Here is a 22,803-nt window from a genome sequence, read left to right as displayed (position 1 = left end):
AATTGTCCGCCCCTGCTCTAAGACACCTGATTGGTCAGGAGGCAGAGTTTTCATGTCCATTGCTCTCTTATCCAGAACATAACCTGGTCCAGAGCAGGTTAGAGATTCTGCAAAAGTTACCAGAGTGAACCAACAACACAGTACAGGAAACCTCGATAAGAGAAAATCCTGCTTCGTAGTGTAGGCCTCGGGACAGTGTTATCAAACCGTGTTTCTGTAAGCACGAGCACACAGCAGGTCCTCATGTCACATTGTGTGGCTCTCAAAAGGCAATTTTGCTTGTGCTTCCTCTCGCACCACCTGCATTGTGTTTGCTGAGCGGCGGGCAGAAGGTAAGGTCGGTGATGGATTGTTCCGGAGGCCTATATACCACGCAGTTCTTTGGAACCAGCGAGCCAGTCTTGACCAGTGTTATTGGACATTTTCCTGATGTCCAATAAAAGTCTTTGGCTGTAGACAGGGCGGACGAATTACATTTAACACACTTCAATACCATTGTGTTGGACAGAGCTGGAGTCGCCGTGCATACATTACGTTGTCCAAAAGCTTACACTATGGGGGTAAATTATTGTGATTAAAATAATAGTCGTACCACAATTCAATATGTCCATGTTGCCGTGAGCCAAATTTCATCTGAGACTTATAAAACCTTCCATCTATGTTCTGTCCCACATCTGCAAACATTATACTTTATTATACTAACCCCTTTCCATCTGGCTTGGTCAGGACATAAATCTCAACTATCACACATCTTACCACCGCCACGATCTATCAAACATTTTACATTACTGCACTATGTCCTTGGGTGTGTGTGAGCGGGTCTGTGTGAGAGCTGAATGTGTGTGTGAATGTTTAGGTTATTCTGTATATATGGTGTGTCTGCTGAGATGAATGCAATGCTGAATGTGAGAATGGCTGCCTGTGTTTATTGTATGTCAACTGTGTGTTTTTAGCTATACCGCAATTTCGTTGTGCAATTTTATTGTACAATGACAATAAAAGCTTCTAATCTAAATTCTAATCTAATCAGTGTCTCCAGTCTTGTTTTTCTATTTACTGATATTCAATTGTCACACTTTCACTTTTGACTTTTCCTTTTTAAATAAGATATAACTTTACTTGACTGATAACATAGAGGTGAGATTTGAGTGCTCAGATCCTGATATTGGGTTTTCTATCCAGAGATATGTTGGACTTTGGATTGTAGCCCTGATCTGGGGTTTGTGATTCGGCAAGGTTTTAATTAGGATGTTGTACTGTATTATTAGTGTTTACTGTTGTGCGCTTCCACAATCTGGGACCAGAAACAAAATTAACTATGGAAGTCATTTTTTTATTTCATGATTGCACCAGAAAAAGAAGACGTATCAACACATAGAGGCCAGATCATTTGACAGTTTTGGTACGACTCTTTGACTCTTTCTCCACAGGTTTCCTTGGTTTCTTCTTCTTCCCTCTCCTGGTCTTGCCTTTCCCATGTGGCTGCTTGGCATTGAGAGCCGGTCTGGACCTGGTCAGGCTGTTGGCTGTGGGGCTGAGCTTGCTGTGGCCCATCTCTGGATCGGAGTGGACGCCATGAGCTGAGATGGACTTGCCCGGAGGAGAGTGAGGAGAGTCGGAGAGCAGGTTGGGTTGGGAGTAAGAGCGCATTGCGGGGGAACTGGTGGGGCGGTACGGCGTGGAGCCTCCGATCATGGGCAGGTGGACGTGCTCGCTGCTGAGGTTGGTGACGGAGTAGCGGCTGCTGTTGGACATGACGATGTGGTGCCAGGAGCTGAGAGGGGTGGCAGAGAAGTGCTGGGGGCCTCTTGAGTCTTCTTTGGCCCCTCCGGGAGACATGACCATGGAGTCGCGTGGCGTGACGGCCTCCACGGCGCTCTGGAAGGTCTTCAGGATGCGGTCACTCTTCTGCTTCTCTTTCTTCTGTCGAGACTCAACCTTCCTGAGCTGACGACGGTGATCTTTCATCATCTGCTTCCTCGTGTCAGCCAGTCCCCTGGACAGAGACGCCACGCTTGGTCAGAAATCTCTGGAGAAACTGCGTAGAAGTAACTTCTATTAGTGAAATAAGAGGAATAATCACCTGTAGTCCACCATTCCTGTCCTGTCGCGATCAAGTCTCTGAATCAGCTCCTCGATCTGGTATCGATCCAAAGGAATACTCGATTGCTGAGTTTCATAGCAGAATGGGGAAAAAACGCATCAGGTTCAGTTCCTCTTCAGTTTAAAATGAACAAAGGAAGGAAACTAACCAGCCATGACATTATGACCATCAGAGGAGCTGCAAAGCCGCAGAAGTTTGAGTTACTGCTAAATTCTAAAAGGGAAGGGGGAAAAAAAGACAAGAAAAAGAGAATGGGTGAAAAAAAACAGGCAGAAAAAGAAAATAGGGAGAAAGGGAAAAATAAGAAAAGGATATATGTTAAAGAAAAAAGGGAAAAATAAAAAAAATATTGTGATTTGATAGAAAGGTGTCAGAATACGCAGTGAGCTGCAGTTTGTTGTGCATGGGGCTGCAAAAGGAGACATTTAAAGGAATTAGGCAGGCTGTCATAATGCTATGGCTGATTGTTTTATATATATATAGTTTGGTAGAAAACCTGAACAGCCTTCCTGAAGTCAGAAACTGGGACTCGCATGGTTCCGTCTTTGTCGATGTTCCGGAAGAAATCCCACAGACGAAGTTTGCGATGATCCAGATAATCCTTCAGAGACAGTGGTTCAATTGATTTTGACAACATATAATGATGAAAATACAGACAAATCTATGCATAAAACAAGACATTACTCTCGTTTGATCAACCTTAAGATATCACTTTTAATAAAGTCATTAAAAGGAGTCAACACACCTGGATAACTTTCATTGGATCAACGCGTTTTGGCGGTTTTTTGGCGATGAAGCCTCCAACTCCTCCGTACTGCACCTCCAGGCCTGGATGCTCCTGACAGGTCAGATCCAACAGGTGCACAAAGTTCTCATTCACCAGCACATTCTGTTCAGGGAAGACGTGCAGAACACACACGTTGAGCTACGAAACACTTCCTTCAGGTGGGTGTAAATGCAAACATGACTGAAGAATAAAGATTTCAGGCCAATGCCAGCCACTCACACATATGTTGATCTCCTCCAGGGCAGTTTTGGGTGAGTTTTTCACCAGGTTGACCAGGGCGAGAGCGCCCTCTACTGTTAGGGAGTTATAAGCCAGCTGGAGAGGGAAAGAACAACGTGACACGCCTCTCTGGTGTTCATGTGGTTCTGACTCTGTATGCGACCTGGTGGTGGACTCACCAGCAGGACTCGCAGCGTATCGTTGCTCTCCAGACCCCTGCACAGCATGCCCACTCCCTCGTTGGTCAGCCGGTTGTTGCCGAGGTTGAGACTCACCAGCGTGTTGTTGAACTTCAGAGCCTCTCCCAGAGCCAGGGCCCCCTCGTTCCCGAAGCCGTTCCACGACAAGTCCAGATGTTTTAACATCACGTTCACCTGGGCGCAGAGGCGAGCGTCAGAGGTCGGATACCAAGTCGGTGATGAAAGGAGCGGTGCAAGGCAGCCACACCTTCAACCCGGCACAGAAAGCCACGGCTCCCTTCATCCGGAGACGATTCCAGCTGAGGTCCAGCACCTCCAGACCTTCATTGTTGGCTGTGGAAAGTGGAGACTCGAGTAAGAGTGAAGACAAGTCATTTAAAACAGAGGATAAGAATTGTGCAATACCTAACAGCTGGCCCAAGTGTTGCCCTCCTCTTCCACAAAACTCATTATTGCTCAGGTCCAACTCCTTTATCCTGGAATTAGTCTGACACGCATTAAAGAAACATTATTCCCTTGCTTTAAGTTGGCTCACGATATTTTCTGATGTTCATTCTTTTAACTTTGTTCTAAAGTTGGCTTTGAAACCTCTCTTTTTAAGGTTGTTTTTTTATATCTTAAAGTTAAATGAAGTCATATCCTTAATTTTGCGCATTTGACATTGACCTTGTCATTAATGGAATACAACGGCCACAGATGCTGGAGCACTAATGCAAACTTCAGACATGATGACCTGGACATACGTGTATTTCAATATGTATTCCTAGATAGGTGTGTGTACTTGGATATAGATTATCTTTTATATATGTATTTTTGTAAAATATAAAGAAATATAGAAAGACACAAATGAGTATCATGTTTCTTATGTAGATATATGAAGTTCATATTGGAATCTTTGTTTTCACAAATGTAAAATGAATTAATGGTAAGAAATACTATTGAAATTGAGTTGCTTTACTAGTAGCAGGTAAGACGCCATTATTTATTTTAAATACCAGCATGGTATTTAAAATAGTTACTGACAATTACGTCATTACTGTCATAGTTACAATGTTCCACTTTCAATAACGTAGTAGTGGAGTTACTTTAATATGAACTGACTTTGTATTTGACTTGATTTTTAAACTATAATACTTCAGTAGTTGTTACTTTACTAAAATGTAGTGGTTATTTAAACCACAGAGGAAGTATTTTACCAATAGTTGCAATTTGTATTTGATTAGATTTACTGATATGCTGTAGATGTGAAGTAACTAAAGATTAGTACTTGATTCAATGATTGTTTTAAATACTGCAGAAGTTACTCTACCGACTGAAAAATAGTACTTCTTTGCAGTTATAACTAGGAGTAATTCTATGAATAACTAAATTAATTACACTAAGTTACTGATTACAACCTTGAATAGTGTAGTGAATAATTTATTTCATGAAAAATAAGTAGTTTCTTTTTTCTCCTCCAAAACTCTTCTCGAGTCATGTATTATTTAATAAAAGTGTCCAGCATGTATTCTCTGTAAGGGGAGGGATCTTCCTGTTCTGAATATATGTATTTCAGGAGTTTATTAATAACTTACCGACAAGGCATCTCCAAAATATTTAGCATCATCATCATTGAATCCATTGCCTGTGGGAGAACAACTTAAGTAGAGTAAATATTGTGATTACCACTAAAAACCTGCAGAAAATCCACCTGGATCCTGATCGAATCACATCCCTCCTTCTTAAAATTATATTAAAATGAGTATTACCTGAAAGTTTAATCGACTTTAACGCGATGTTGTCCAGCAGCACTTTGGTCACATGCTCAGCTCCTGCAGATTTCAGATGGTTATTGGATAAATCCTGAGAAAACAAAGCGGGGTTGTTGATCTGTGCCGTGGAGGACTCTGGTGGTCGATCTCCAGCACCGACGTACCAGATTCTGAAGGGTGAAATTCACCCTCAGCATCTCTGCCAGGTATTTGGCTCCTTCAGCCTGGATGTGATTGTCTGCCAGCTCTAGAGTGCTGATGGTCATATCGGTCTGAAGACACAGAACCGTCACCAGAAATGTCCCCCCCCACTCTCACTGGATACACTTGGATTATAAACTCACCACCAGAGCGATGGCCAGGGCCTTGCAGCCCAGAGGTCCCAGGCCGTGGTGGGTGAGGATCATCACTGGGGAGTCCAGATTCCGAAGGAAGTACGACACAGGCACTACACCCACCAGCTTACAGGCCTCCAGGTATACCTGAGACGTGGACATCTCCTTCTTGTTCGTCTCACCGTCTGCAGACAGCCAGCGGTGGAGAGGACAGACACTGCACTCGAGGACAACTTCTGAGACAGTGTTGAAATACTGAAGTAGTCGACGCAGTTTTGAGTTTGAATTGGTCTTCAAAACAAGATTCTCTGAATAAAAGTCTATGTAGGTGCTGTATCCTGCAAGGGTTACATTTACCAATGAAGTAGGTCCTCTTTTACACCATCTCTTAACACCCCCAACTGCCTTTCATTGAGGAAACGGAAGCTGAATGTGTACACTCACCGTCCGACTCCAGGTCTGAATCAAACTCATCGTACAAGTCTTGAGATGGAGTCGGGGAAGGACAGTCGTCGTCGTTTAAGCAGAGTGACTCAAAAGACAGCGTCGACATTCCTGTCTATTGGTTCATCTTCTCCCCGAAGAAATTCCCCGACACACTCCTGCAGGGACGACGCCAGCTTCTATTGTCTGCTCAGGTATTCAGCCGCTTCGTGTGAGCCGAACCTGTGATGTGCAGCAGGTAACTGTAACCCCCCGTCTCATGTATGGCAGCATTAATAATCAATGCCTCGGTAAGGTTTAGGGTGACCACATTCTGAAAAAAAAGCCAAAAGACGACACATTTAGAGATACTGCAAAAATCCCGAAGATGTTTAAAGATGAGAAAGTAGCTCTATAAACCATGTGTATATTTAAACGGGCGGGGGTGTAAATAAAATGAAACTCCAGTATCGGCCACACATTACAAATTAATCACAATTCGAATTTTACCTGTAATTCACATCACTACTACAAAAGCAAGTCCCTGGAGATTCTCTTCCCTTCGACAATAATTGAACGTGGGTTCTATTCAAACCAGGTCTCCAACTTCAAATTCATCATCCAACGCCCTCCATTTCATGTCCTCTTTGCCACATTATCCAGGGCGGATCATGCGCTGTATGACCACAACAATTCTGCACGTTTCTCAAAGTGTGACCGTCCCTGGTTTTTGATATATGTGCATGTTGGGAGTTTGCTACAAGACACTTGGGGTCGACATTTTTCTGCCGACTATAATCGAGCAGAAACTCACTTGTATTGGATTGTAGTGGCACTTCTCTTTTAAACTCGCCTGTTTGGCCTGGTAGTGAGGACACAAAGGGACCTGGCAGACAAAAAAAAAAAGATGCAAAGAAAATTTACACACACATTCACAAAATATTGCATACAAGTTATTTGAATAATTGGTTACACATGACACATGTGATGACAGTTTACTTACCCAATGGCAGATGTCAGCTTCCACGCCAGGAACATCCCTCACTAGTGTATTTACATCAGAGAAAGTTCTCACTCTTTTGAGCTTTCAAATACTAAAATGAAGCACATTATCTCTTACTTTCTCACCTGTCTGGTGTGTAAAGGTATGTAGAAGATATTTTACATAAATAAGATCAGCTTCATTGACCTTGGTTATTTGTAGAACCTCTAATGAACCGTTTAAATGTGATTTTTCTGATTTTTAAATCTGCGTGAAGCAATGGCTCCTCACTGCAAATCAAACTTGAAACAGAATTAGGGCCGTATGTTATTTCTCGGCGTGTATGGGACGCTGCGGTATGCACCGAATAAGTGATGGTTGCAATCTGCCAATAAACCAGAAGAAGAAGAAGAAGAAGAAGAAGAAGACGACACTAACGGAGAGCCTGAAAGAGGCAGCTGATGTGAGTGTGTATTTGGTGATAAAACAATAAAAGTGGGGTATTGAGGAGAATTGTGACACTGCCATCTAGTGGCTTCAGAATATTAAGACATCAATAGAGGAGCAGCATATCGGGCTTGAAATACATAAATATATATCAAAGCAATATCCTTTTTAAAAATATGTGCAGTAAATCAACAAGTTTGAGATATTACAAGTATATAGCAAATTTTAACTACATTTCCCCATCCCACCCCCCTTTTCTGCAGGAAAATATTTTTTCTGAAAGACTGACTGCAGCAGACTGGTGCAACGAAGCCAGGTTTAATGGGAGACTTCGACTTCCTCTCGTCCTTTCAATGGACAAAGAGCAGCAAACAGACTGTCCGTGAACTGCAATACTGCAATGCTTAGATGACGATGACGACCCAGCAAAACGTTTCACTTTGGTTTTTCCCAAAAAGAAAAGAGAGAGACTACAAAATGTTCTGCAAAGAAATGGTGGACAAGAAAAACTACAAAGTCTTTGGAAGATTTGAGGAAATTGGGGAAGAAGTTTGAGGACCTCAACAAAAAAGAGTGACCAAAAAATGCTGTTGAGACTGACAATAAACTGGTAGAAACGTTAAGACACACGTACACAGTAAAAAAAATCTCTACTCTAGTTATTATATAGCTGGCTGCAGCTGTGGTGGATGCTATTTTAACCGATTCAGTTATTTTTTATTTTTTATTAGCCATTTTTACTTGTGGACATTTTTTTCTTAGCAGTCATGTTCACTATTTTATCTCCATTCTTGACAGTTTCAAACATTTTGCCTCTTTTTTTTTTGACAATATGGGTTTTTATTAGCCAAACCTTCTTGTAATACTTAGTAAAGCAATAAAGTTGTAATCTTTTTTTTTTTAATATAATATAGTTTAGATTTTGTTTGAATTATATTAACGTAAAAACATGATGTAAAGTAATGTAAATCATGTAGAAACATTGAAACATTCAGTTCAGTGTAGGAACCCTTCCAACGAGCGCGCGCACGCGCTCGAAGTGCACAAGCGTGGACCGGCGTCAGAAAAATGATTGGCAGCCTGTTGTGTTACGTGTGCGCCCCTCTTTCCCGGTTTCTTACCGTCCGGTTTGCAGGTAAATCTCTTAGCTCGTGTTGAGATGTGTGTGCATGGAGTGTGTGTTTAAATTAAGCTGACGCTTGGAAGTGTGTGCACATTCCTCCCGAGCTGCAGCAGCTAGCCAGTGTTTCGGTTCAGCTGGTTACCCTGTTAAGTGGTGATTGGCTTCTTTTAGCGTCTCTTGTTGCTGCCAGTAATGGCAGACGTTAAGAAAAAAAACAGACAGAAATCTGCAATATGTCCTGATAAACGCCGTGCAACCGCATTTACAATAAAGTTTCGACGTGCCGTACCTATTTAACATCTGCCGTTAGCAACAGCGGCGACGGACAATAAGGGAAGTCGGTCACTAGTTAACAGGGAATCCAGCTCATCCATAACACGGGCAGCTAAACGGTCAGTTCAGCTGTCTGCTGACTCGAGCAGGTTTATTTATTGGAGTTACCGGTGCTGATTTCATGAGTGGGATTGTAACATTTGTTCTTCCTACTTCACAATCTCAGCATGACTCTAGTATTGTGAAATTTCACTTTTTGCGTATGTTTGTTTCAACTTGCACCTGTTCAGTGTCATACGCAGCCTCATGACGTCATGACGTTATTGCGTGCGTGTGTTGACTTTTTCTTGAATACGTGTTGGGGTACCAAAAATTGCATACTAACAAGTGGCCTAAAATTATAAGTTCCCACGATGGAAATAATAAATTTTTCAGTTAGTATATGTTATTGTCAGACTATATATGTAACAAGTTATAGTTATAGCTGAGTTTAATATTAAACTCTTGTCAAATCATGCGTATTGTCTCCATAAGCCATAGTAAGTCCTAGAGTTGTAGTACATACTGCCTAACACAGCACCGAGACTTTGAGGGGCTGAGACCGGGATCTTGAAAGTACTACAACATTACTCTACTAATTACTATTTTATATACTGTGGTTGTAGTTTATTTACTAATAACCACTAGTGCACTAGTGTTGAGAAAAAGTAGCACTTTATTCCTGTCTGCTCATGCAGTAGGTAATAATTTGAATATTGTACTCATGGATTTACTTTGCTAATAACTGAAAATTATTAGTTTGTTTCTTTGATAGTTACAGCTAAGCTTGAAATATGTTCTACTGACACTTGATTGCAGGTAGTGGACTAGTCACTGCTAAAATATTACGGGAAATCGATACGAGGCACTCGCCTTGGGTGCTTTTGTATGATCAGTGCTGCGTTTGTCCATAAATTGAAAACCCTGGTGCCTTGTGGGGCCCATCACCAATTGTGTAGTGGCAATCTTTTTATGTGGATATACCGTGCAATATATATATGATCTTGCTAGATTTGTAATGCACTATCCGGATGCATTTTAGCACCTAAAAGGTTAACTATGAGTTTATCACTGGGTGGATTTCTTCATTCATTGCTCTTATCTTGCAGTAGTCTCAAAGAAGCTCTCCCCTCCTGCTGAGGTTAATGGCTCCGCAGGGTGGGATGGTGCTGCTGTTACACCCGGGACCTTCACCCAGTCTCAGATGGCCTTGCTGGACCGGAGCGTCAGCCCAACCAGGGGTTCCGAGGGGGAAACCGGAGAGCCAAATCAAGAAAAACAAGATAGTACGAGGCTTGGCATGGAGGAAAAGCCGCCAGTCACTTCGTCGAATGAAGATGAAGATACTGTGTCGGGCCCAATGAGTGAAGGTGAAACAGGAAAGCCTCCTGAACACAAGGATGAGGAAATAAATATCCTCCATGAAGTTCTGAAAGTCACAGACAGTGGAAATATGTCTTCGCTTGAGGTCATTAGTCCAGAAGAAACCCTTCAGAAATCAGAAGACACCGTGCAAGCAAATACTAGTCCAGCGCAGGAAGAAATCCACACGTCTGTAGCGGCTGCCACTCCCACTGGAAACACGTCAACTCAAACCCAGATTCCAGTCAAGGAAACGTCGGCGGCTGAAGCCGAGTGCTGGGATGAGCATGTGTTCCCCTACACTGTCGAGACCAGTAAGGACGTAAACTACCTGAAGGTGGCGTTGTCCTCGACTGAGAGCGGCCGCCCAGCGCAGACTGGCTGCAGCTCCCCTGCAGGGCCGGGTCAGGCAGAGGAGGCGCTGTGCCCCCCCTGGGAGTTTCACCCGTCGTTCGAGACGGCGGCACCCGCGGAAGGTGAGAGGACAATAGATCATTGGTGTCAAACGTGCAGTAGAACGACGCCCTCGGATCACCAATGTCGGGAGATGAATGAGATTTTGCTCCCGCCTGGTTAATGAGCACGCTAATGGCTGCAGGACATCCTGTGTTCTGAGGAGCAACTGAAGTTTAACTGCTTAAAATACTCTTGAGAAATATTTGTAATGAAACTTTGGGGCAATTTCAGGTTGTTCATTTCACGTTATTTTCAAAGTGCACAAAATGTGTAAATTTTACGGTGTGCTGGTATGAATCGTCCACCAAAATTGAGGGAAAACCTCGTAGTTTTCAGTATGTAGCGGTGACTTGTGTTTTTATTTTACTTGCATTGGCCAGTCAAGATGTAAGAAGACTAGAACAATCACTTTTTTTTTTTTTTTTTATTATTACTTACTGATCTCAACAACTGTTTTTTCCTCCAGTTTGACAGCCACTGCAATTGATAATAAATTAAAGTCAAACGGATTTTCCCTGCAGTAATCTGGAGAGAGTGGAAGAATCTGGAGGAGGACGCTGCTGCAGCACAACCCACCCCGATGCCACCCCCGTTGGGAAAAGCCTCGGTGGACTTCACCGTCATGTCCTATAACATCCTCGCTCAGCACCTCTTGGAAGTCCACGGCGACCTGTACGCCCACTGTGCCCCGGAGGTGCTGGACTGGAGCTACCGCTTCAACCTGCTCCTGGAGGAAATCCAAAAATGGTTACCAGATGTGAGTCTGGCGTGCATTTTTCTGTTTCGTCTTCACGACACGTGATATCCGACCATGTGTGTTTTATATTTTGGTGTAGATTCTGTGCCTTCAGGAAGTTCAGGAGAACCACTACCTCGAGCAGCTGGAGCCCGTGCTTTATCACATGGGTTCGTTTACCTGACGACTAAATGTGTCGCCGTCCTGTTGGGAGAGATTTCTCCGCTCATCTTGTTCATGTCTTTGGTCCAGGCTACACGTGTGTGTTCAAGCGACGCACGGGCTACAACTCTGACGGCTGTGCCACCTGTTACCGCGCCAGTCGCTTCGTCGACGCGTCCGTCACCCAGCTGGAGTTTTTCCGGCCCGAGACGGGACTCTTGGACCGCCACAACGTGGGCGTCGTCCTGCTCCTTCGGCCGCTGGTCGCCCAGGGGTCCGGCCTGACGGAGAGCGGCCCCGCCCTCTGCGTGGCCAACACCCACCTGGTGTTCAACCCCGGGAGAGGCGACGTGAAGCTGGCTCAGTTGGCCATCGTGCTGGCTGAAATCCACCGTGTGACCAGGTCCTGCAAGTCCAGTGGGGAACATTGTAACGTCGTCCTCTGTGGGGACTTTAACTCCGTCCCACACATGCCTCTGTACCAACTGGTCACCACCGGATTGCTCTTCTACAAGGGGCTGCCCTCGTGGATGGTGAGAGACAAACACTGCCACATGTTCTATTACAGATGGCGCAATTAATAATTTACATTTCTCCTCTAATCCTGACCCCCCCCTTTTTTTTCTAACCACTTCCTGCAGGTGTCTGGTCAGGAGGACCTGTCACACCGGCTCTATTGTCACAGACTGGCTGTTCCTCTGTGGCCCAGCTCTCTGGGGATCAGCAACCGCTGTCAGATGGGACTGGAGAGGCCTGAGCAGAAATCAGGTCGGCTCCAGATCCACTGTCGGAGACGTTCATTATGTCTTATTGTTGTCGTCATTCTCCAGGAAACTGAAAGCAATAGAACACACCAAAACAACGTTTGTGTGGAATGCTGGAATCTTTCTGTGAAAGTAGTTTGCAATCTCATGAAAAGCCAAAGAAAAATCCGTTCTTCTTAAATTCTTTTGCCATGACAGGAGAAAATATCTGGTTGTTTTAAAAAAAAATATTTTTAATGTTTTCTATTCTTTTTAAACCTAAGGGCTCTTTTTTTTTTTAACAACTAAGAAAACATTTGTACTTGTATTTTAGTTTAGATCTATACATGTGGTTACCCAATGAGGAATAAACGGATCTTATGACAGAAACCAGAAAAAAGTATATATATATATATATATATATATTTTATTTTATTTTTTTTATTTTTTTTTCAGTCGAAGTAATAAGGAAATGGCAACTTTGTTCTCGTGAAGATATAAGATTATTTGTAAATTCAACTCGGAACAATACACTTCACAATGAGCTGAAACAAAAACTATTTAATTCAGAGTTCCAATGGCTTCAATTCACAACGTCAGTTCTCATTGACGTATTTCCTCTATTCCGTCTCTCGTCGCAGGGGAATTTCAGTACGACCACGACTTCATGCTGAGTCTGCGCTTTTGTCCCGCCGCTTGTGTTCGCCCTGAAGGTCTCGAGCTGATTCCAGGAGTGACGGACGGCACACCAGGTGGCACCAACGGACAATTCAGACGCATGCAGTTGTTCTAGCTTTGGCAACAACTGACTAATCTCTGTCTGAAATGTCACTGTGCACAGATCCTCCAAGTGAAAGCCAGTCTTATAAAGAAAGGTCAGTTCATTGTATCTAAAATAGAATCCTTAAGATGGCAAACCCAAGGGGTAAAACGTCCCATATAATCATCAATATGACTTGTTAACAGGAGATCTTTAATCTTTTCTGATCATTGTGAAATTTGGCACACGTCATGTACTTAATTTTATACAACAGACATCGGAAACTTAAGTCGTTTTAAGTGCATTTAAACAAGGAATTAATAGAAACGGTTGTAGTTTACTGTATTATTGAGTTTATTTGAAGGTAAAAATATCAAATGTATGCATGTTGATTAGAATTATAGACATAGAAATAGTGATTTTCATTAAGTTGCAGTGTGCATTAAGTCTGATACATTCTTAAGTCCGCCACAAGGCAAACGTAGCGAAGGCAGATGTCGATCCCTCATCTTCTGTTCTCAGGTTCGGCCCCACCATCAGTCATCAGTTGGACCTGGAGTCGGTCTATAAATTCAGCCCGGGCGGCCCAGACGTCAGCACCCTGCACTCTGGAACCGGCGCCGTCGTCGACTACATCTTCTACTCCCCGAAGCGTGCCAAAGGTCAAAGAATATAACATTGAAGCGGCAGCAAAGCAGCTCTGAAATGAATTATTTGCCGCTGTGAATAAGTTCTGTTTCTTTGAACAGATCATGGAGGCCTGAAGCTCACCGGCTTCCTCCCGCTGCTGTCCGAGGACGTCTTGTGGTCGATGAACGGCATTCCCAATCAGCTTTTCCCCTCGGACCACCTCAGCCTCCTGGCCAAATTCCAGCTGAATGTCAATACAGCATAACAGGAATGTATACATGCAAAGAGGGTAAACATCGAGCTTTGGAGTGTTTTTTAATGTTACGTTTGTTCTGGAAACATTGCTTCAGAATTTCTGAAATGAAGAAAAGTGAATCTTTTTGTTGAAAGTGTTCGGAGAAAAAGCTGTTTTCACTCCACTGTGATAGTTCATTTAAAACCAAAGAAGCAGCGATTACCGTGTTTTAATTGGTGTGATAGTTCACCGATGTGTTTCTTTTGCCGGTTTCTGTTTTGTATTTTTTTTTTACAAACCTCAATTCTGTTTTAAATTTGAAATATTTTTTCAAAAATATTGAATAAATATTTTTCCACAAGCATGTGACTTACTTTGACTCCTAAACTCTGTAATATCAATCCTTATTGTTTACCACTGTATGGATGAAGGAGCTGATACCAGATGACAAGTGGAACCAGATGAAACCCCGTGTCGGTTGAGAGTCTCCAGCTGACTTTGAATCGCATGATTTTGATTGAAGAAACATACTGTTACACTGAAAGGCCAAGTCCAAAATCCAAACAGGTATATTCCCACTCTGAGTCGAGAGTACTAACCATTATACCACTGTTCAGCGCGACTATTTCAGAAGAAATCGTAAGTTAATCAAACTTAAATTGACTTCATGTTAAGATTTGGGGTCATTTCTAGACGTGATTGTTCAGTTTTGCGACAATATAGACATTTTAATCCCATATACTCTGTGCCACAATACTTTAACATTTAAATTTAAAGGTTATTATGGGACTATTTTACTGGTTGAGATGAAACGGAGCTCTATGGTGGCCCCTAAAAATGTGCGCGTCATTAAAATGTGTTGTTTTAACTCATGGCAGAAATCCTACACGTGCCTTCAAATTATAACTCCCAATTTCCTTAGTTTCATCTGGAATTAAATTATCTTCCTTAAATGCATTGATAATGTAATTTTCTGCTGGTATCTGGCTCTTTGTGTGCATCCTGCTGGCCTCGTGCAGAGATTGTGACCTGAATGTTTCTCACTGCACTGAGACTCTCAGCGCAGCAGCGTGCATTGCACGTCTGCGTCTGGTTGATGGAGCAATGAATTATTCATGTTCATAGTTAAGTATGGGAGCGTAGCGGCACTCAGAACGGTAACCTTGTGTACGTATAAGATATTAAACATCCGCAAGCAAGAGACACGAGAATACAGCCATTATGATGCTGGCCAACTTGGATCCTCTGCTTTCTGGTGGAGACCTAAATGTGCTTATACTGGGGGAAAAAACAGAAAATATGAATTCAAGTTAGATGAAGCTGGGTGGAAAAATTGAAGGCTTGAATTAATATCTATTTTTCAATTGAATTGAAACACCTAAGGGGCACGATGAGCCAAATGCGCAATAGAACAATAAAATGCTGTGATAGAGAAGAATGAATTCCAAATGTGCTCGTGTGAAGACAATGAACCAAGCCTGCATGAATCACAAAACAGATTTAATCTCAAAGATTGTAACATATTATGAGTCAGGGGAACTTTGAATAGAAGCAGACTTCCAACTTCACGTCCGTACGGATTGAGAAGCAGAAAAAGCAAGAAAATGAGTAAGACACAGTGTACGTTCACATGTTTAGTGGTACGGAGGGACTTCTTCCAAAAAGGAAACAAAACATTTTTTTAGGGGCCAGGCTGTTTGAACTCATTGATGTGGCTTGTAAATTAACTATCTTGTGGTATGACAGTGTATATACCTATCTGTAAAGTATCTAAGGATAACCATGGATTATAATCATGAGGGAATTTTTTTTTTTTTTTTTTTTTTTTTTAGCGCATCGAGTATATTTACTGGCAAATTAAAAAGCTCTAGGCGTTGATCCCAGAAACATTGTCCTGCTTCCCGAAGCTGAGGACAGTTTCGGTCCCGGAGGAGACGTGAGTCTCCACTATCTCTCCTGACCGCACGGTCTGGAGACTGGAACAGGAAGGGCCAACACAGGTGGAAATAAACTTTTGACTGAAGTGATGGAGACATTTTTCAAATGAAAAAGAGAAGATGAAAGTGACGCCACCCCCTCCTCAAAGGCCAAATATTGTCCGCAGGGTCCCGAGGTCAAAAAGGTTGAGAACCTCTGCTCTGAATCCAGAGGTGTAAACAGCATTACTTCAGCATTTGCCCCAAAGTGCTGTTGTCAAAACGTACTTGAAGTTTTAGTTGCTTCTTAACTGCTTTTGTTAAGACGAGACATTAGATTAGTACAATCTCCATAATAAATATCTTCATGATGTGGTGGCTGGTGATCCGGTCAGCTGAGTTTTGGAGGAGTATGAGTTTGTGGAAGCCTTTCTGAGGCTTCCATGAAAAAAGAGTGGCAATAGTCCAGCCGTGAGGTGACCAAGAACGAACGCATGAGACCTGGAGAAAATGGTACATATTAAAGAATGAGAGCGAGTTTCATTGGTAAAATATAGAATTTTGCAGACTGTTTTTGATTCTCACTGTATTACCGGACACAGTGCGTCCCCTTTCAGCTCAGGACGTGTACTTTTGTTTGCGAATACGGGACGATTCTGTTTTTCAAGGGATGGTTGGTAACCCTAATTTACTCAAATGATCAAATCAAATCAAATCAAATCAATCTTTATTTATATAGCACTTTATACAGTGAAGTAACACAAAGTGCTTTAACAAGAATTAAAAACAGTGCAAAGATAAAATAGATGAATAAAAAGCAAATGAATACACACACACATGCAGACACACACCATAAGTGAAGATATGCCTTGTGATATGAAGACATGGCAACCACTGGAGATACAAATTCAGTTAATAACCGAATAAAAGTAGAAAATTAGATAATTATCTAAAATAGATAAAAGTAGATAAATAAATTGATAAAATACATAAACATATATACATAAATATGTAAAAACATACACATATAAAATCAGTTAAAAGCCTGATTAAAAAGGTGAGTTTTTAACCCTTTTTTAAAAACCTCAACAGACTCTGCAGCCCTGAGGTTCCCTGGCAGGCTGTTCCATAAACGGGGGCCATAGGAGCTGAATGCAGCCTCCCCGTGTGTCTTGGTCCTCGTTTGAGGGACAAATAAAAGGCCAGTGCCGGAGGACTTCAGGGCCAGTGAGGGTTGATATGATAAAAGCAGTTGGATTGATAGGATAAAATGATCTCCAGTTTGGGTTGAATTCGAGGTGTCACATCTTTTTTTCGAGACAGAACCTCCATGCAATGTCCAGGAAAGACATACAAAAAGAACTTTCATTTTGACATAAAAACATCAAAGACATCAAAGGCATCAAATACATCAAAATGAGATCATAACCAGTATGAAAATCCTTTCATCTGGACTACTTAAAAGGGGACTGACAGTCACAGTCACATTTCTACAAAGCCTCAACCAGTGTACAAACGGATATTTAATTTTACGCACTATGAAAAACTGGCGTATTTGGCGGTGGTTTCGTCGTCGCTGCTTCACCTGGAAGACAGCCAACCCTGTGGTCCCTATGGAGACTTCACAGCCAGCTGATGGCTACCTGTTTGAGGAGGTGAAACCAGGACGCATCCTGAGGGTTCGACACATCGTCCCTGACCGGGCGGTAGTTGAAAAGCCCAGCAGCCAGGGCGGGATCGTGAGCTGCAAGCGAAAGATCACGGCCTACCGTACTGGACAGCTGTTCATCGAGAAGCTGTATGACAGGGCGAAATTGGGATTAAAAACTTCGACAAAATCGAGAAAGGTCACGCTGTCAGAGCATAGCAGAAAAGGCAGGCGGAAACGCACTGTGGTGGTCGACTGTGAGAGGACGATATCAGCCTGTAAAGAGACTCATGCAGACGTGGCTCTGTTCTTCATCCACGGCGTTGGAGGCTCTCTGGACATCTGGGGAAACCAGCTGGACTTCTTTTCACGGCTGGGATATGAAGTGATCGCCCCTGACCTGATCGGGCATGGAGAGAGCTCAGCGCCACAGATCACTGCAGCATACAGTTTCTACGCTCTGGCTGAGGACATGAAAATAATCTTCAAGAAATATGCTCGGAAGAGGAATATCCTCATCGGACATTCTTATGGGTAAGTTTAGGGGAAACCTTAACATAAAACACACCAGGACCTCTGTAGATCACTCTGGAAATTTCTGAGACTCTACCTAATATATTAAAGCTCCGTGAAACAATTAAAATCTTATGACATAGAATTTTCAAATCATTTTACAAAGTAAAATGTACAACAACCTACTTGTTTTGGAGATTTTTCAACAGACTTTTCAACAGACCTTTGAACAAAATTGCTCCTAAGACTTTTGAAGGTTACAAGAGTGGAATTGTTGTCATAGCAGCCTGGGTCCCTGTCTGTTGACTTTGTATAAGACAAAACAAAGAGCGGTGTCACAGCAACCTAGGAACTTTGTACGTTGTTCTTATAAGACAAAACAAATCTCTCCTAACACCAGGCCTGCCTACAGTGTTTTTGTAGGAATGAATAGCCGTAAACCTGTTTGTTTAGTTTTTTTCACACCTCTTTCTGATTCGATTTGGTCGCACAAGAAGCTCCAAAATATATAACCTGCATTTTAATTATTCAATATGAAACTTCACAAGGTTCATATTTACTGAACATCCAGATTCTGGGCCATTGTGTAACACTGGTGTTTCATCGATTGGTTATGTACTTTTTTTTTTTTTAACATTTGTTGAAAAATCTGTAGAAGTTTTTTTCAATTGACAGACTATAACATGAAAGGATTCATGACCTTTAGAGCTGACAACAACAACAATATCCACCCATCACAGGCAATTTGGAGCCACTAATTACCTTTAAAGGCATGTTTTTTTCGACTGTGAAAAGAATCTAGGGAGAAAACTTTCATAAACACAGGGATATCATGCAAACTCCACGCAGAATAGTTCCCAAAACCAAACACTATGACAAGATTATTATAATTTATGATTATTATAATCCATATTAATAGTAACATAGTAATCTATATTATTTTTGTCTGGCTGGTAATCATTCCTCTTGTTCTTCCTGTGTAGTGTGTCGCTCTGCACCTTCTTGGCTCATGAGTTCCCACAACAGATTCACAAGATGGTGTTGATTAATGGAGGCGGTCCAACATCTCTGGAGCCAGAAACCTGCTCCATCTTCAACCTGCCCACCTGTGCACTGCACTGCCTCTCACCTCTACTCACCTGGGGCTTTCTGAAGTAAGTCTTGATGGCACATATTAAATAAGTCATCCATAACTGACAGCTGTGTAACCTAACCTATCTGATCTTTAAAATGTTCACCTTGTGAACTAAATAACATGATCAAATTACTTTGAGGAAAAGCTTCGAAGTAGGTAGATGTGATAAAGTCATGGTCGTCCACGTTCTGATTTCGATGGCTTCCTTGACCCTTCCCTTGTCCCAGTCCATCATGTGGTTCTTTCTTTTTCAAGGATCAGTGATGGCTAATTTAGCATTTTCTTCTTCTGCTTTGTCTTGTGAGTCGTCCTGCCTTATAAAATTTTCTTTGCACTGTCCCCCCCACAGGAAGGGCTTCGTGCGACAGGGTGCAAGGGAGAAGCGGCTTTTGAAAGAAAACAATGCCTTCAATGTGTCACCATTTGTGTTACGCGCCATGATGAATGGGCAGTACTGGCCTGAGGGCGATGAAGTTTACCACGCTGAGATCACTGTTCCCACCTTGGTGGTTCATGGGAGGCACGACAAGTTTGTCTCCATTGAAGGGGACAAGTACATGGCAGAGGTGGGTAAATGGAGACACTGTTCAACAGAGTCATAGAGCAAAATGTTGAAAGTGAAGTTTGAATATGACATTTTCGGCTTTTTCTTCTGGGCGCAATTGTAACGTTGACCCTAAGCGTAAAGTTTAGTGGGAAAAGATTTAGGAGATTAAGAGCAGAGTGTGTATGGAAAGCATGAGAAGTAAATACCAAAGCTTTGCATCAGTTGATAATGATATATAAAAACTTAGTAAACAGATGTAACCTGCTGGGTCTTGTTGTATCTGCAGGAAACATCCATTATCGGCATGCTTTAGCTAATATAAATTAATACAGGCAGGCCTTCAACAGGGAAATATCCTTACTGAAGTCAACATAAGCTCAAGTTGTGTTTGGATAACAAATACAACTGAATTGGCTGTGCAAACCCTTTAATTGGATAATTTTCAAAATACATGCAACCTTGATTAAAGAACTGTGAGCAAGATAATCAATTAAAGCGATAATATGTTTCCATACTGGGCACAGGTAGAATGAATATAGCAGTGTTTTGCAGTTCCTGTCATACTCACAATGAAAAACTTTAGTGTCGTTCAATTAGCTTTCTATCTTTGGTAGTAGCTTGTTTTTATTATATGTCACTGCTTGAAAACAGTGCGATGCCAGAATGGAATAGAAACTAACTAACTCACTGACTAACTTTAAAATGTTCAATGTCGTTACGATATCTCTATTCTTCGCTTCATTCTGATTTGGTCAACACCATTGCTCATCAGAAGGAAAAGCTTCAATTACCAAACACAAACAGGAAACTTAGTTATTTGCCGTGTTTGTGACCTTTTCTCAATCCAAATGCCAAAAAATTTGATATTTCATTTGACATGTTTGTTTTTCCCCAGATCCTCTCGATTGCATCCCTGAAGGTCTTGGAGAACGGCAGCCACATGGTTATGCTGGAGTGCCCCGAGGATGTCAACACAGTCCTGCATGAGTACTTCCTCTGGGAACCGGCCACCCTTCCGCGGCCTCAGAAAGAGTCCATGACCGGAGACTGCAAAAGCTCAAATTAATGTTGCACCTGGAATACATGTTCTGTGACGATTCACACACCTCGCTCCGGCACCAGATCCTCACGGACACTCCTGGAGTCAATCAGCTAATTGATTGCTCCACACTCTTAAGCCCTGCAGTGAGGTGGGTCCGGGGCCAGAGGATTGTTTGTCTGTTCTCGACTGCTGTCTACTGCGAATCTGTGTTTGTCCTCCCCGGGGAGTGAGTGTCCTCCCCGGGGTGGGCCAGTCCGAGATGCCCGTGAGTCCCCGGGTCCGTTCCAACGGTTTCAAGATGCCCGAGAGTCCCCGGGTCCCGTTTCGAGATGCCCGTGAGTCCCCGGGTCCGTTCCAACGGTTTCAAGATGCCCGAGAGTCCCCAGGTCCGTTCCGACGGTTTCAAGATGCCCGATAGTCCCTGGGTCCAGTCAAAGATGTCTGTTGTGTATGTCTTCCCTGTGGTGTGGCGAGTCCTTCACGGGTGTGTAGTGTTCTCCGTGGGGTGTGGTGTCCGTTGTGTGTCTCTTGTCTGTGCAGGACTTCCGGCAGCAATCCCCGTGCGCCATCCACACTCCGCCATGGAGTGCAGCGCACCTCCCTGTGGCCGTTCTCCAGTCTGCGCAGCGCTCCCAGCAGCGTCCTTCCACGTGCGCCGTCCGCATTCCTCCCATGGAGTGCAGCGCACCGCCCTGCGGGTCCGTTCCAACGGTTTCAAGATGCCCGAGAGTCCTGATCCCCGTGCGCCGTTCGCATTCCTCCCATGGAGTGCCGCGCACCGTTCCTGCTGCTGGGGTTCCCGCCTGCGCCGCACTGCTGGCTGCGTTCTCCGTGCGCCGTCCGTACCCCCCCACGAGGTGCCGCGCACCTCCCTGCTGCTGTGGTTCTGCCGGCGCAGCACTCCTGGTTCGGGTGCAACGCACCTTCCAGCTCCCCTTTTCCTGTCTGCGCAATAAAAACTGTGACAATTGCATCTATTCTGCCTTGAGGTCTGCTTTTGGGTTCTAGACTTCCACGTATCGGCTCCCAGCCGTGACATGTTCTCTCCTAAGGAAACAGGCTGCAACAACAATGGTGAGACAATAAAATAGCAGAGGGGGGAGGTCTTCACTTCTTCTGTTTCTGTAAAACACAAAGGATTGTAACGGCTTTGTTTAACTATTTACTGTATTCTTCTTTTTGAATGTTCTATTAAAATTCTTCATAAGAGGTTAACTCGTCTGGATTGCACTTACTCCCTTTCGGCTCCTGCACACACATTATCGGCCCACACACTCAAGTGCTTCGTCACTAATCATGGCGTGCAGCAGCCATCGGGCCTGATGGGTGTTTGTTCTCTGCAGTGGCATTGACTTATACAGCCGTCCAGTCTGGGATCCATAAAGGAGCAGGAGTGCTGATCATGAGAAGTGCACACATGCAGTCAGCAAATACTCTGCAGCCATTAGCTGTATGACTGCAACGGGAACTTGTGCTGCTCCACATGATGCCTCTTTGAAATGCGTGTGTTGGCGAAGACATTCCTTCTGTTTAAACCTTGCACATCTGACTTCAGGACACATTGAGCTTGATGAGACTCTCATGAGAACAAAGAACTGGCTCTATTTTCTTTTTCTGCCTCCCACACAACTAATCACAACATCTCCACTCTTTAAATAGAAATAAATGTTTTTTGTGGCCTGTACTTAAAAGACAAAGCAGCTATTGTAATTTCCTCCTGGCAGTAATTGATTACTTTTTTTTTTTAAATATATATATTTTTTGAAAACCACTTCAGAGCCAGACTGTCACAATTAAAGCGACATCTGGATCATATTCTACATCCAGTCATGATTAGAAAAACATAATTAATAAAACAGAAATGTGGCAATGATAGTATTTCAATGTTAAAATGTGTGCACTCCATTTAAACAGTGTAAGACTAGGAAAAATAAATGATAAACGTGTAAATGGGTGTAGCTTGTCTCCGCTGTTTTGTTGCTGCTTCCTGTTGTCATTTTGAATTTGGATCCCCCTCATGGGACTGTGTACACTAAGAATAAGTCATACATGCAGACAGACCAAAATCAAGTGTGTGCACCACTCTTAGACGTTTATTTTTTTTAATGAAGTTCCTGTTTACTACAGGAGCAGCTACACTCATGAGATTGTCTCCACAGTACCTATATGATTTGTTTGTTGGTCCAAAATAGACAATCATTATTTAATAAGTACAGTTTGCATGTCATAAGTTTA

General features: G+C 42.9%; 3 protein-coding genes across 3 annotated transcripts; 2 read left to right on the top strand and 1 right to left on the bottom strand.

Moving 5' to 3' along the window:
* Positions 1 to 1,386: 1,386 nt before the first annotated feature.
* lrrc74a (leucine rich repeat containing 74A) lies at positions 1,387 to 5,949 on the bottom strand (the record flags this gene model as incomplete). Its single annotated transcript, XM_080513480.1, has 13 exons — positions 1,387 to 1,996; positions 2,084 to 2,169; positions 2,601 to 2,705; positions 2,850 to 2,993; positions 3,111 to 3,206; positions 3,290 to 3,484; positions 3,558 to 3,643; positions 3,716 to 3,797; positions 4,885 to 4,934; positions 5,059 to 5,152; positions 5,226 to 5,333; positions 5,406 to 5,581; positions 5,841 to 5,949. The coding sequence occupies 13 exons, from the start codon at positions 5,947 to 5,949 to the stop codon at positions 1,387 to 1,389; spliced, it is 1,941 nt and encodes a 646-aa protein (XP_080369606.1).
* A 2,349-nt stretch (positions 5,950 to 8,298) lies between these two features.
* angel1 (angel homolog 1) lies at positions 8,299 to 14,060 on the top strand. The gene is made up of 10 exons (XM_080513422.1): positions 8,299 to 8,383; positions 9,793 to 10,521; positions 11,023 to 11,258; positions 11,338 to 11,407; positions 11,490 to 11,932; positions 12,041 to 12,167; positions 12,784 to 12,894; positions 12,984 to 13,017; positions 13,425 to 13,564; positions 13,652 to 14,060. The coding sequence occupies exons 1-10, from the start codon at positions 8,317 to 8,319 to the stop codon at positions 13,795 to 13,797; spliced, it is 2,103 nt and encodes a 700-aa protein (XP_080369548.1). The 5' UTR covers positions 8,299 to 8,316; the 3' UTR covers positions 13,798 to 14,060.
* Positions 14,061 to 17,221: 3,161 nt separating this feature from the next.
* LOC308142322 (protein ABHD8-like) lies at positions 17,222 to 21,604 on the top strand (the record flags this gene model as incomplete). Its single annotated transcript, XM_080512670.1, is given in 8 exon segments — positions 17,222 to 17,865; positions 18,828 to 18,998; positions 19,329 to 19,545; positions 20,422 to 20,564; positions 20,566 to 20,611; positions 20,937 to 20,993; positions 21,109 to 21,425; positions 21,577 to 21,604. Coding segments are annotated over 8 exon segments (1,623 nt in total).
* Between the last annotated feature and the right edge of the window lie 1,199 nt (positions 21,605 to 22,803).

The sequence above is a fragment of the Blennius ocellaris genome (genome assembly GCF_963422515.1).
Source record: "Blennius ocellaris genome assembly, chromosome: 17".
Classification (NCBI taxonomy): domain Eukaryota; kingdom Metazoa; phylum Chordata; class Actinopteri; order Blenniiformes; family Blenniidae; genus Blennius; species Blennius ocellaris.
Note: the sequence above shows the minus strand (reverse complement) of the source record. Positions and strands in the feature narration are given on the sequence as shown.

What these genes read in the sequence shown, in the direction of transcription:
- angel1 (XM_080513422.1), top strand. Translation starts at nt 8,317, where the DNA reads ATGATTGGCAGCCTGTTGTGTTACGTGTGCGCCCCTCTTTCCCGGTTT. An exon ending in TCTTACCGTCCGGTTTGCAG is followed by an intron (nt 8,384 to 9,792) that starts GTAAATCTCTTA and finishes CTTATCTTGCAG; the next exon opens with TAGTCTCAAAGAAGCTCTCC. An exon ending in TCCAAAAATGGTTACCAGAT is followed by an intron (nt 11,259 to 11,337) that starts GTGAGTCTGGCG and finishes ATTTTGGTGTAG; the next exon opens with ATTCTGTGCCTTCAGGAAGT.